The 14736-nt window shown below is 36.5% G+C and overlaps 1 protein-coding gene across 2 annotated transcripts in view; it reads right to left on the bottom strand.

Moving 5' to 3' along the window:
* The window catches only part of PDZRN4 (PDZ domain containing ring finger 4), a 362351-nt gene that overhangs the window by 2400 nt on the left and 345215 nt on the right, over nucleotides 1-14736 (bottom strand). For both annotated transcript variants that reach the window (XM_069490863.1, XM_069490864.1), the window contains 2 exons: nucleotides 8983-9084; nucleotides 4799-4915 (listed from right to left, as the gene is read on the bottom strand). In XM_069490863.1, coding sequence (XP_069346964.1) covers nucleotides 4799-4915; nucleotides 8983-9084 — 219 coding nt within the window. The remainder of the gene's footprint in view (nucleotides 1-4798; nucleotides 4916-8982; nucleotides 9085-14736) is intronic.

Raw genomic sequence — 14736 nt, 5'->3', positions numbered from 1 at the left:
CAAAAAACTTGCTTGAGAACAATGCTTCTTGGCAGTTCCTAGAAAGCTTCTCTAATTTTAGTATCCATGACAATTTTAGAAATAAAGACGATTAGCTCATAGCAGCTTTTTATGCAATGAAATAAAGAAAACAAATGCTACTTGAATGTGGCTATGATATTCACCTGGGTATTAATAAGACAGGACACATTTAAATAAATGATTCTTGTCTTTAGGTTTTCTCTCACTTGGGAAACTCTGGGATGAATATATATAAGTGAAGTGATTTTATGAATTTCTGAGGTGATAATACTCCAAAAGATAAGAGTGTCTAAATGGTCTTCAGCAATATGGAAGCCTAGAGTTCAGAAGCCACAATCACCTTTTGTTTTTCCTCTTGAACTTTCCTCAAGTTCGGAGAAAACTTCACTGACAGTAAAGCACTGATAATGGTAAGCCAAACATCACAAAATTGCAGACCTATGTTAACATTATGTACTGGAACCTAGAACCTTCCTATGTATAGACAAGGAAGCTTAATTCCAGAGGGAATCAGGTTATTAGCGATAGAGCGGTCTGGAAGGCAAAGCTCCACCTCCCGGTGCCAGAATTTCTTATATGTCCAGGGTGCCACATTCCTCAATACACGTGCTCTGACCAAAGTGCATCTCCAAATCATGGCTTCTCAAAAGCAACAACAACTTCTTAGGACTCATTTGGGTTGAATAAGAAGATTTTTCTACTCTTAACCACGAATTTCCTTTGAAGAAGAGTTTTAGTCTATTGAGAGTAAAAATGACAGTTTACATGAAAGTTTGAACAGCACTGATTGACAGACATGGACATAACATAAAAAATACATTTTTGACATATATGCATTTCACTCCCTTGCAATGTTTGGCTTTCATGCTAAACAATTAACTGTCACTGACCTAACGAGATACATATGTATTTCTTTCTCTGTAAATAGGCTGTTACTTTCCCCTCTAACACTCATCATACAGTACTCTACATGGCAGTTTCTAGACTGTATTTAGGTCATTGAATATGAAATGTCCAATTTAGAATCAAAAGTGTAGTTTATTATATCTCAAACAAGAAGCAGGACAATTAATCAAAGTATGCACCTAAACTATCAACACAGTCTTGCCATCTTAACGGTAGCTTGTTTATGCCAGCAGAGAAGAAGCCTGGAGAGCTAGTGGCGATGAAATCATGAAAGGTGTTTTCCACAGCTTGTTGAGAATTGAATATTTTTTCTTGCAAGAAGTGGTCCAAAGCCTGGAAGAAGCAGTAGTCAGTTGGTGCAAGGTCTGGTGAATATGGTGGATGACAGAGAATTTCCAAGTCCAGCCTCTGTAGTTTAAGCAGTGTTGTTTGTGCGACACGTGGTTGAGTGTTTTCTTGCAAGAGGATTGGCCTGTCTCTATTGGCCAATCTTGGCTGCTTAATCACAAGAATCATCATCATTTCATCCAATTGACTTCAGTAGATATCCGCTGTAATCGACTGACCAGGTTTTATGAAGCTGTAGTGGACAATACCAGTGCTGGACTACCAAACAGACACCATTAGATTTTTTTGATGAATATTTGGTTTTGGACTGTGTTTGGCACTTCATCTTGCTCCAACCATTGTGCCCAATGCTTGCATTTATCAAACAAAATCCATTTTTCATCACACGTAACAATACAGTGTAGAAATGGTTCACCTTTATGTTGTGACAGCAAAGAAAGGCAAGCTTCAAGATGATTTCTCTTCTGACGCTCGTTTAATTCATGCAGTACCTGTCTATCCAGCTTCTTCACCTTACTGATTTGTTTCAAATGGTCCTATACTATTGGAATAGTAACGTCAAACCTTGCTGCTAATTCACACATAGATGGATTCACTTCCACTACAGCTTTCCACCTTGGTCTCTGGTTCCCCACGTGGCTCATTTTCAAGATTAAAATTATCAGAACAGAACTTCTCAAACCATTAATGTACTGTGTGTTCATCAGCCACATCCTTCCCAAATACTTTGTTCATATTTCGTGCTGTCTGTGCAGCATTGGTTCCACGATGGACCTCATATTCAAAAATAACACGAATCTTTGACTTATCTGTGGTTTCACAAAATTTGCTCTAAAAAACAGTTTGGAAGATAATCACAAGTCAAAATGTGATTTTGAAAGAATGAGGATGTACCTTCACAATAAAAATAAAAAAAGAAGTGTCAAAGTGAAATGTCAGAGATATCAATTGTCAAACTTAGTACTTAAGGAAATCGGACATTTCATATTTAACAACCTCATATTTGCTTATCTCTAACTTTACTCACTATTTTCTATATACATCTTTTCCCTTTAGCAGGTATAATTACATAATTAAAAATAATTAAGCCTGTTAGTACTAAAGAAGGATGGGATAGGTGATATGGTGATAAAAGTTATTGTAAAACAAGTCTAAAAGGGCCTATCTAGAGATTTGTTATTTTCTTCCACATAAGTAATGGCAGAACAAAATGTAACAGAAATTGGAGAGAACAGAACAGGACCATGTTATCATGTTATTCTATGATTCTCAATCTTTCCTTAGAGTATTTTCCTTCATTTGTTGAAAACACACTGAGATTGACTTTAAATGTCTTATTGATAAAAAAATATAATAAGTAATTATAACTATGAACAGAACTGTCTCTGACTATAAGCTGACAATAGTATCCAATGTGGTTACATCCGTATACTATGCCATAAAACCCTCAAAGGCTGTTATTGGTATGGTCATTTGAGTTCATATATCACATTATTTACAGTTATATTTTTCTAATACCTTGTAATGAGCTGAAGAAATACAGGAAGACTAGTATGTTTTTTCTTATTTTACAAGAAGTTCCAATGGTACAGGGAAGTTATGCTATGGGAGATATTGTACAACATGTCAATAGCAGCCATAGGACCAGGGACAGTATGTAAAGTGAAACTTTCCATAAAGTAGGTTTGCATATGGATATGTATTTTATTTCTTTAATTGAATTACCCTTTCTTTTGTTACTGGTCTATGAGCAACTGTGACAATAAACAGAATTTTTCATTCTCAGACCTAGAATTCCTAGTTTCTAATGTTATGCTACTCTATCATTTATCATTTCCCTATGGTACTATGATAGTGACAGGCAATGTTTCTACCCAGACATTTCTAATGTAGTATTATTGTTTATAAGGGCAAAGGACTTTTAAAGGTTTCTGTACTTGTTATCATTTTTCAGTCTCATGGTGAAGAAAAATTTCCACACAATGAGAATCTAACCTCAGGGACATCTAGTGTTACCTCAAAAGACCTAACATTTGTATTACGTCTGATGAGTAGGCAGCATTTGACATCATATCACTTCACCTGAACAGGATTTCTCTCTTCTTTCTTTATTCCAACATCCTCCTGTCAATTCTGTATCAGGTCATGCTTTGTATCTAAGAGAGAAAAAGCCTGGAGCAAGGACTTTCTTGCTTCTAACCAGTAGCTGCCACCAGAAATATCTTTATTTGTGACCAGTGTTGAAGTCATACATAAAAATTTCAGTCTGTCCTACCTATATTGAAAAGCAATCAGCACAGTAGCAGTACCATTTCTGAGCACAAACTACTGTTTGCGAAGTGGCCAGTGAGCATTCATGATCAGCACATGCGTATAGCACACATGGCTATGTTGACACTGTAGTTTGCAACCTATTGAGTTATTTAATATATAGACATGTGCACACACACATTTCTGTTAAAGGATGTTACCATGTCAAGAGATTTTATTATTTAGCTTGGTAAAGTGATAGAATGTTTGTGCTTCATGTTTCTAAGCCTGTCAATTTTTTTTAATTTCCCTTTTAAGATGTGTTAAGAATTAATGTTGGGAATACGATGATAATTAAACAAATCAGTGAACTGACAGTGAAATGTTAACAAAATTATATCAAGCAGACGAATGACACCAATGTGACATAAAAAATCTAGAATATATTGATCTTGTTTTTATCCAGTGGGAAAATAACAAAAACAACAAAAAAATGAAAAGAATCTTAAGACTCCCTATGCCATAAGCCACACTGTGATCTTTAACTGGGTATGAATCAATTAAAGGCAGTGACTCTGCCCTTTTTTCTTTGTATTCTCAGTATCAGGTGTGATGCTCAGAACGTGTTAGGAGCTCAAAGTTTTGTTGAATGAATATGTGACCTTAAGGCAAAATGATGTCGATAATCTCAAATTATGCTATGGGGAAGGTTGTACAATGAGTCAACAGCAGTCATAGGATCAAGGATCATCTCTGCAATTATTCAGGGGTACATAGGTGTAATTACATCATCAAGGACACAAAGCTGATTGATGGTTTACATCATGTCACCATCGTCTTATATATATTTGAACATTTAGGCTTAAATGTTCAAATAGATACATTAATATTTTAAAGTAAAAATTTACTTTTTGGGGGGGGTTACCTTATGCTATGTGATTTGTCTCCAGCTGGCATATTGAGAAGCAACACACATTTTTACGGTTAAATTTTTTAAATTAGGTTGAAACACTACCTGCATCAACATTTGAATACGATTGTACTCTATTAACAATGGGCCCTAAGCTTCCAAAACTGGAAATATTCTTAATAGAAAAAAAATTATTTATTCCCTCTGCTTCATCTAAGATGATCATGTGCTCTAAAAAATTACCATTACAGAGATGTTTGATCAAACCCTTTGATTTTGTTTTTTTCCCCTCCATTTATAACTATATGTTAAAAAAAGAAGTAGTGACATTTCAAATGATTTAGTTCAAATTGTTGACTCCACCTGCTCCACCTCATTGGCCGTGTGCTGCATCGCTTCATTATGCTGTTCTTCCAACATCTCCAAGTTTAACTCCTCTAAGAACTCATTCCTTTCATCTTCTAGCCAGCCTTCATCCAGCTGCAAAAGAATACATTAGTACATTATATTATGTTAGTGAGAACTCATGCTAAAATAGGCTAAACTTAAATGGCCGATGCCCGACCAGTTCCTTTTATCATAATGATTCTCTTCAGAATACCGGCCTCCTAGAGTTCACCTCTCAGAAAGAAGAAAAGGTGATAAAAAAAAAAAAATTGGACTCTTACGCCTTTTATCCTTTCCAGGAACAGAGCTACAGATTTTTCTCTCATAACCGAGTAAATCTCACGGCATAGAACATTACCTTCTTTCAAAATGTATGAAAAGGATACTGCATAATCCACAGCTGTCACGCTCATTACCTCCGACAGGCCCCGTGTTAAAAGGACCGCCACGGTACTAATAGGGCTATGAGACAATCGGGCTTTTTCCCTGAACAACAACCCCCAATGAGATGACACACAAAGTGCCCCCCACACGCTCGTGCTACCCTCATCCTGCTTTTTAGTTTTAGGCGATGGCTCCCAAGTTAACAAGATGGCTGCTTGCCACAAACGCATCTACGGACAACATTTATTTTATCTGTAAAGAAAGGAAAATTCTAAGTTATTCTTCTCAAAAAAAAAAAAAAAGTAATGTTATGCTATGTCTATTTTGATTCATTTTCAGACCCAATTCCAGGGAAGCACATCACAGTGGATGTGACATTTGAGGGTGGTGGAGAGGTGTGGAGCATGTAGGCTTTTGTTTGTGGGTGTTGGAGGCAAGTTTTCTTGTGGGATTCTCACATCGATTAATCTTAACAGATCCCTTTGGCTTCTCAACACAAAGTGAAGTGGAAAACTGGTGGTTACCTGGCTAACATGATCAGTGTTGACAGTCAGTACAGATAATTTGCCTCAAAGTGCATTTCTGGAGTTGGATTACGTAAATTAGCTGTCTATGCTGATTAAATTAACGGGATTATTGTCAAAGCTCTGCTTTATTCTGTGCTACAAAGAAACAGCAGCTCTCTAGTGAGCAAAAATGGACAAGAGTTTGAGGTGTTTTCACCACCAACAAACTGGCAAAGTAAGACTGTAAAGATAACTGAACCTCTAAAATTTAAAAACAAAAACAAACCTGAAAGGACATTAAACTGTACCAAAAGAGGCATTAGCATATATGTATCATATTCATTAATATTAAAGCAAATCATAGATATGGAGAACTTAAATGACCTCAAATTTAACTGGGGCCAAAAGTATGACACATTTATTCATCCTCATTTATCTTAATGCTGCCTGAATAACTTGACCAAATTCTACCCCACTGCCTTTGATATGCAGATGAGCTATGATAATTATGCGGACAAAAAATGTAAATTCAGTCCAATTTATAATTGTCCAAATTTTACGTTCTTTAATCCCTTTCAAGTATCATAAAGCTGCAAATGCCAGACTCCAAAAGAAATTACTTAAAGCTAGAAATCTTTACATTTTATAAACACACCAAGGAATTTTTCTTTAATCAGGCCAAAAGAAAATATTTCCTAACACTGATATAGTGAATGATGAAACAGAGTCTTTTGAGGTTTAAATGGAGTGGTGGGGAAGTTAAGGAGAACAAATGGTAGAAATTAATGATTCCCTATAACTCTTTTCATATTGACTAACCCCATAGATTCCGGAGTTGCCATCTGTAGTTAGGGTATGTCTATTTTGATAGGGCTTTGGTCTGGGCTGGAGGTACACACAGCACAATAAGTAAAGGGAGATTCTTCCTGCTTACATCCTCTCCCTCTTGTATTTCTCTTTTTCACCTAGACATGCATTTATGGCAGTCTGAATCTAATGCTGTGGCAGAGACGGACATCCCCTTTGAGTTGAGCTTCAGGAAAAGAAGGATTGTCATTATTATACAGTGGGGATCTATCTGCAGGGAAGGGGACCACACATGGCCTCTCCGAGAAAGGAACAACCTATACTGTCTCAAAAGTAGTGACTACAAGTTCTTATAAGAGCCTTCTCTGCCCCAGTGTCCTGAGGGAAATAGGATAGAAAAGCAATATCTTTAATGGTCTCTGGAAAAAAAATGGGCAGAAAATGAAAGAGAGTTGACAGGGAATGTAGGAAATGAGTTATTTAAAAATATTGCACAGATGCACAATACTGCCCCCAGCAAACTGTAGATCATTTCCAAGAATCTAGAGAGCATTCAAAACATTTTTTTAAAAAGCTAGAAAAAGCACACAAAAAAGCTTCCACATGCTCCCTGCATAAAATACACATACAAAAAAATGCAATAATGAGATAAATTAAATTTGATGGAAAAGTATGGGTGATATAAAGACAAGATTTTCTTTTTAGGCTTTTCTTTAGGCCATTTTGTAGCAGGTACTATTTATATTACATTTCTAAAGGGTAGTGTATTGTTTTTTCCTGATTTATCTAGAAATCTGATTTTCTATAGGCAATTAGTCTCCTTCCAGCGGCATGAAGCCTTCTTCAGAATAAGGGAGCTAACGTAGATCCTGATTTTGACAGGCAGGACGGCTTCCTATGGAGTCAGATGATCATCTTTTATCAACTGTGGAAAGGATGTCTCATTTGAAAATTAATCCTTCAACATTGACTCTTTTTGAGGAAAAGGTCAGGAGTACAGCTAGATATTCAAAATTGTCACTGGTTCTACCAAGCATATGTATCCCACCAAAGATTAACAGGATCTGGTCTTATGTCATTAATTTCTATTCTTTCCATAGCCCATTATGGCCATTATGTGGCATAGTTTAAGGAAATGCTTTAGTCCTAAATTAATGAGGTTTTCTAGCAGTTACATGGAAAGGGCAGGGAAACCACATTATAATAAAAATATCTTTTCTACAACAGGGATGGCTACTGAGTTCTCTTCAATTTACCATAAATTTCACTAATATGTATTTAGCTACTTTATTATGTTCTCTTTCAAGAAAATGGGATCAGTGAGATAACTAGTTTGAGAAATTTCCAGATAATTGGTGCAATTTCATACATATTTTAAAAACTCACTCCCACATAGGCAGTGCAGCCAGTTGTGTGGGCTTGTTTCCCTGCTACGAAGACCTCAGGTGTATGACTTTACTCTGCCCTGGGCTATGGCAGACTTTATGGGGACCATTTAGAACGGTCAAGGGCATAAAGGAAATATATGCGGAAATGGTGATCTTTTATAACCACTATATTCAAGTCAGGACTTGGTCTGACACTGAAATACACTTACTCAATGTAATTTATAGATAGTATGTAGTTACTGAGTCTGAAAAATATCAGATCAATAACCCAGGAGACAAATGGCGATATAACTAACTTTACTCAAACTAGTGACAGATGGATAGAATGGTGACAATGTCTTGTCCTTTCTGCATTGTGATGGGATATAAAAAGGATATAAAAGGAAGCACCAATAGTACTTTTCTTCCACCATTACCTTTCCTTTACTTTCATGACATCTTCCTCTGTAAAGATATAAACAATTCCTTTAGAGGCTATCAGTTTGTTTTTGGCTGGACAAATGTTATTGTCACAACTAAACTTGGTAAAAAAATTCAATTACTACACATGGAACCACATCATGCTATATCAGGCATTTTAATTCTAAACAGATTTAAGTTGATAGCTAGATAGGCTAATGTTTCTCTCTTTAGAGATTCCTTTAAGATACCTTAGTATGCCAATTAAGTATTTTTAAATAGTAACCTAAAGTGAGGATCCACGCAGAATTAAAAATCATGTAAAGTCAACCATTTTCATCCGTGAATTTATTTAAACAACTAACTGGCAAGTAGGAGAGAATAATGATTAAATTTTGTCTTCTTTTTTTTTCTCTCCCTTAAATGGGATATTTAGCTGCCATTCTGTGCAATAATAGAAGGGAGTCTTTAATGCATAATTTTTTGGACAAGGCTAGTAAGTTACAAAAGATCAGTCTTTGTTATATTTTGTATACCATACTTGGTTTTACAGATATCCATGACAGAAATTTGATATAGAAGAGCACATAAAGAATAAAAATTCATTCATGAATTTCCAGCCAGTGGATTCAATGACTATAAAGTCTGGTCCAAGACTTCTGGTTTCTGTGCTGACCTGAATGTCTGGCCTTGCAACCAGCAGCACGATTCTCTTACACTCGTCGCTAGACAGCAAGGCCACGGCTTCTTCTCGATTCTGGACATCTTCCCCATTTATCTAGAAAACAAATGAGAGTGGCACATTAGTTTCCATTTCCACAATGCTGCACACAATAAATGGCAAATATCAGCTCGTTTTTGGTAAATGTATGGACAATGAAGCTCACACAATGGGCTCATCTTCAGCCTCTCAGCGGAGAGTGCCTTCACTCAATTACGCGCTTACTGTAAGGGCCATATCGATCCCTGAAGGATGGGGAACATCAGAGGAAGCAGTTATGTTCATAAATGTCCAACCTGCGCCCTGGCAACATACATCTAGCAACACAATTAACCAGCCCCTGACAGGTGACGTTCATCTTTCTCCGCTCAGAGTAATGGAAGTGTCACTCTGAGATAATAGTGCTGGGGAAGGCAGGACTGGCAATACCACAACTGAAATCCGTCATCCTGCACACTCGCTGCGAGCCAATTAGAGAGCTACGGTATTATCTCTCACCAGGCAATGCTCCCAGGCTACTTCTGATTGCATTTTCATTTAATCATTTCATATTTGTGTGTGGGGCTGACTCAGTTGCCCAAACATCATTCTCGGGATATCTCTCAGTGCTTAACTAATCAAAAGAAAGAACAGCTCATCAGTAACATCCTCATCGATACTCCAGTTCCTATCTAAGATTTATCCATTTCCTAAAACAATAAAAAGAATGCAATATCCTAAGATTCATCTCTTAAGTACAGTTGAAAAATTTTAAAAATTAACATAGAGTAAAATTGACTTTCTGAAACAATGATGAGTGAAAGAAACCAAGCTTAAGTAAACTTTTGATTACATAGAATAGATTCCAGGGGCATTTGAAATATATCTTTTTACTTTTTCTAAATTCTAAAGAGAGTAAATAAGGCTTCTAAAGTTTTTATTTTAAACTACGTTTTCATGTTCAAATTTATTTAGCTCTTAGTTAACATCATTTTTTTCTTTGGATAGTTAGAAATTACTTTTTTATTGATTACTCAAATCATAGAGACAATAACATTTTTGATCCATAATATATAATCAAAATATGTGGAAATTTCAACTAAAGAGGTCAAGTAATTCTGTCTAAAATAAGCATTAATTACTTCAGTAAGCAAACAGATGAAAAAATGTGGTTGCACTGACCGTTTTTTCAATAATTAATATAACATCTTTTACTAAGTGTTTCTGCTTGAAACTGTGAAGTAGCCTGCTGAGGTTTCCTCCTTGGGGGTCTCTGGGATTGTAGCTAACACATGAGGACAGACATAATTATCTGAAAACAAGCCCAGGAATCTCACTTTGGACCATAATAAGTGATCCTTAATCCTAGACTCTTAGCACAAGGAAAGCAGGAATAACAGTAAAAACAAATCAAACAGCCACATGTAACGTTTTCTTACTCTGATCAAAACGAATATCACCTTCATTTCTCACTTGTATATGTAGATACGAAATTCAGCATTTACAAGTTTCATATGTATTTTCCTTTTTACTTTTTTTTGCAATTCACAAATAAAATTCATCAAACTAGGAAATAGAAGCTATGATTCCAAAATGGGGAATAATGACTGGGTAGGATATATCGTGGCTTTTTGTAAATATATCTGAAAAAGCATCTATGTGCCAACTCTAAGGCCTTTCTATTTCTCAAATAAAGATAAATTGGCAGTGGTGTATTCTACCACACTTTCCCCTCCCCTGATTAAGTATAGTTTTAAAGTAATGACTTTACAAATTTTACTCTCTTTGGGCTCGGAGGGCTCTGTCTGTTTCATAGTAATTCTTAGGAGTATATCCGTAATGCATCTATTTGTCTGTCAAACACTGACCTAATTCTTCATCTTCCGTTCACAATAGGCATGTTTGATCCTAAGAGAATTGAGTTGGGTGATCTCACATGGCTTATCTTCATCTTTCTGTTTGAAATATAATTCTAACACCTTTCTCCCCGGGTCTCTCTCTACTCGAGTATGTATGAACTTCCCCATTCCCCATGCTTCATCTAAATTTCATTTACCATTAATCTAAATACTCATTCACATTAGTCTAATGTTGCTATTATGTTCACTACCTTAAAATGCAGATAATAATAGTGCCTTTCTCAGGGGGTCTTTATAAGGATTAAATAAGTTAATATATACAAAGGGCTTAAATAGTGCCTGGTACATAGAAAATGTTCAATGTTGGCACATAATATTACTGTTGATGTTATTGTTATTATTTCTATTATCATTTATATTTTAATCCTCAGGAAAGACAAGACTTTTTACCGCTAAATAAAATAAATGTTGTACAGTTCATGGGCAATAATTGAATCCATAGGAGTAAACCTGGTTTTATTTTAAAAGATATCTAACTCGTATGTATTTTTAACTCTTAGAGGACCATCAGGAAACAATACAGTTGTGTTTAGTTCCTTTACAATTTGTGTTTGTCTCTGTCCTCCTGTTGACCAGAGCTATGGTCTCTGGTCCCAGCAATCAGTTCTTGTTCTGGGAGGACAGATCATCTGTTCCAGAAACATTTTACATTCAGGATCGTGCTTGGGATGAAATGAATCAGCCACAGAAATCTGGCATTAAAATGTAATTTATTGTTTCTTGTTTTATAATAAGGGCCACTTTAGCCAACTGTACTATTGTACTCAAGAAATGTAGCCGTGGGTTTCAGCAAAGATATCTCTCAAGGAATGAAAACGTTTAAAAGATTTGAGGAATGGAATCAGATAGGGCTTTCAACCTTCACTTGCTCTTGTTCCTGAAATAATGGCTGATAGTTACTTGTGGGAAAGCAGCCTGTTGGGCCTGAGAACACCAGGCAGTCAACAGGGTGAAGGCCTCAGCAACGAGGGAAGGAGACAGATGAGTAGTCACGTCATCGCACTTAGTGGAGGACTTTCATTTTAAGAAAAGAGAGGGGAAGAGAGCCAAGAGAAAGACAACGTGTAAGTTTTGTCATAAATGAGGAAAATCTTTGCAGATAACATATCTACCTTGTTTTCTGTACATGGTCATATGTAAATATTAGCTTCAAAACAGGCATTGCCTTGGCTTAGAAGAGCTATGGTAGTTACATAGATAAATCAGTCAAAATCTCACTTTAGGCCCAATCTCCTTTATGTGCATCAGAGTGTGGATGAATGTAAAAGCCTAAAAGCTTAGAAGTGGCTTAATATAGCTTTTGTGTTTAAATATACTAATTTTTACGTTTACTATATTATTGTACCAGAGGCAGGTGGACTACTAAAATTCTTGACCTCCAGCCTTCTATAGAATTTTTTAGGAAAACCCAGTAATCTTATGCAAAAGAGGAAAGATTTTTTAAAATGTGTTTCTATTTTAGCATGGAGACAAAGAAGGTGAGTGAAGTATACAGATATAGACATGGAAAGAACAGAAATGGGAAAATAGCTTTCCAAAGGGGAGAAAATAAAAGAGTAAAAAGAATTACTGAGGACCAGTTTATGTGTAAGGCAGTGAAAAAAAAGAGAGCTCATTAGAAGTTTTATTGTTCCACTGTTGGAGTTCTTGCCGAGTTTGGTCAGGAAGTAATCCTTAGGAACATGAATGATGTTTTGGCAGATGTAAGATGAAGCTGTTTACATGGAATATTACCTGCTTACCATTCCAAGGAGAAAATGAGAATATAGTGTTCTCTCCTTTGAAAAGCTGGTCATGCATGTGATCTTTAACCCTTGCTCTCTGACTCGGAAATGCCTTATTCAGCTCTGCAACTTTGTGAGAGAATGTCCTCAGATTAATTCCTGGGGACACATTTGATATAATTTCCTGGCAATGACACAGCAGACATTGATAGAACTTTTAAGAAAGGAAAAGGAAGAGTATTCCTTGCAGAGAAAAAACACATGAGGACCAGAAATGTTCTCACGAAGGTGGTTCATGGTTTCTCTTCTACATGATCCTTACCCTCTGTCAATTTCCTGTGAGTGTGTGTGTGTATGTGTGATGTCATTGGGTGAACTCACCTCACCGGCCCATGGTACGCTACGTTAAGAAAAGCTCAGCTACACAATGAGGGCAGGACCATAGACATACTCTACTTAGGTCATCATGAACAGAAAGTTAAAATCACAATTGCTCTAAAGAGAGTCATTTCAATAAAAGCCATCCAGGAAACTTAAAGGATAAGAAGCAAATCCTCTGTTTCTCCCACTCTTATCTCCCTGGGAAAGGAGTCATTAATTGTTCATTACGGGGTATCCCATAATCTCCTCATCAGCCATAAGGAGGCTATTTGTCTGTGGGTACAATTTTGTCACAGTTTTACTTAACATAATTTCACCCTCACCCTTAAGACTCTTTGTTTCCTATGTGTGCAGACAGAATTGAATTCTAGGCTTTTTAAGGTGACACACATTTACTCATAAGTGTGACAAATTTGTCACACAATATAAAGTAATCAGGCAGAAAACAGTACTTTATCAATCCTGCTATTGTTTCTTCAATGAACCAACTCCATTAAGGAATGCCTTATTATCCAGCAGATATGTTCTTTGAAAACTTATCTGCCAACAATTTAGCTAAGATTTCAAAAGTGCCAAAACAGACAGCATGCATATATGGAAACACTTCACTTTATTTCCATCCATAGAACTAATAGATGTAATTTTAATAACTGCATTTGTGTATCTAGCCTATGGGAGAGTGGTTAGCTGGAAACCAGGAAGGAAGCCGGGGGCAGTAGGAGGTGAGGAGCGTGGAGAGTTGACGGTGAGAGGAAGAAGTGACAGCTGGCAACAGCAAGAGAGGAGTAAGAAAAATGACAAAATATAGACCAAATACATCAGAAAATGTAGCCAAATAGGGTCATTTAACGCCAGGGCATAAATCTTCCAGATCTTTCAGCCATTTTACTCTATTAGAGCATTGTGTAATGATTGCTGGGTATAATGTCGCCCTGAGCATCAAAAGGTTAGAGTATTTTCTGTATCCTTAACTGGAGATGTTAACAAAGTGAACAATACATACACAAATTATTTCAAAATTTAAAAAAATAATAAAACATTTTTGAACTTTCCTTATCTGGATGATATACTAAAATGGTCCCCTTAATTTCTTAATGAGGCTACGCAAGTAAAGCTTTTCTGCAGGTTTTCGTCCTATATCTTATTCTTCCTACCGAATACCTTTGTTTCATTCACTGATTTACTCATGTGCGTGTATGAAAGATGCCAAAAAGGTGCTGGTAAACCAGACTATGTCTTGGCTTCCTGATCCACTTCTCCTTGCCCCGAGAGATGACAGACATAATTCCATTTTCTTTAACCACAGGTCACCCCTTAAGGGACTCACTGAAGGAGAAATTATATGCTCTTGAGGTTTTCTGAAAACTAGTGGGAAACCAAATGATAATTAATTCATACTTTTTATTCTTTCCTAATTGGAATGTTAGTAGAGGGTCCCTGTTTTAAAAAAAGAAAAAAAAAAAAAAAAAAAGGAGTTCCGCAGCATCTAGCTAAAGAAAGAACAGAGGGTGAAGAAGGCGAGTGTCACCCTGAGGAAGGGAGAGGAGAGCAGCAGAAGGCTGGGCAGGATGTGTCCCCAGGCCGCTCAGGCACGGCTTGATCGTGAGGACATCACACTGCACCGTGATCATCTGTGTCTTCCTAATTACACAGGGAGGGAGTACCCCAAATGCTGGGAGGACATCTTGTCTATTGTCTATTTTTGA

Source organism: Eulemur rufifrons, chromosome 16 (assembly GCF_041146395.1).
Source record: "Eulemur rufifrons isolate Redbay chromosome 16, OSU_ERuf_1, whole genome shotgun sequence".
Taxonomy (NCBI): domain Eukaryota; kingdom Metazoa; phylum Chordata; class Mammalia; order Primates; family Lemuridae; genus Eulemur; species Eulemur rufifrons.
The sequence above is the reverse complement of the archived record's forward strand: the minus strand, read 5'-3'. Positions and strand labels throughout refer to the sequence as shown.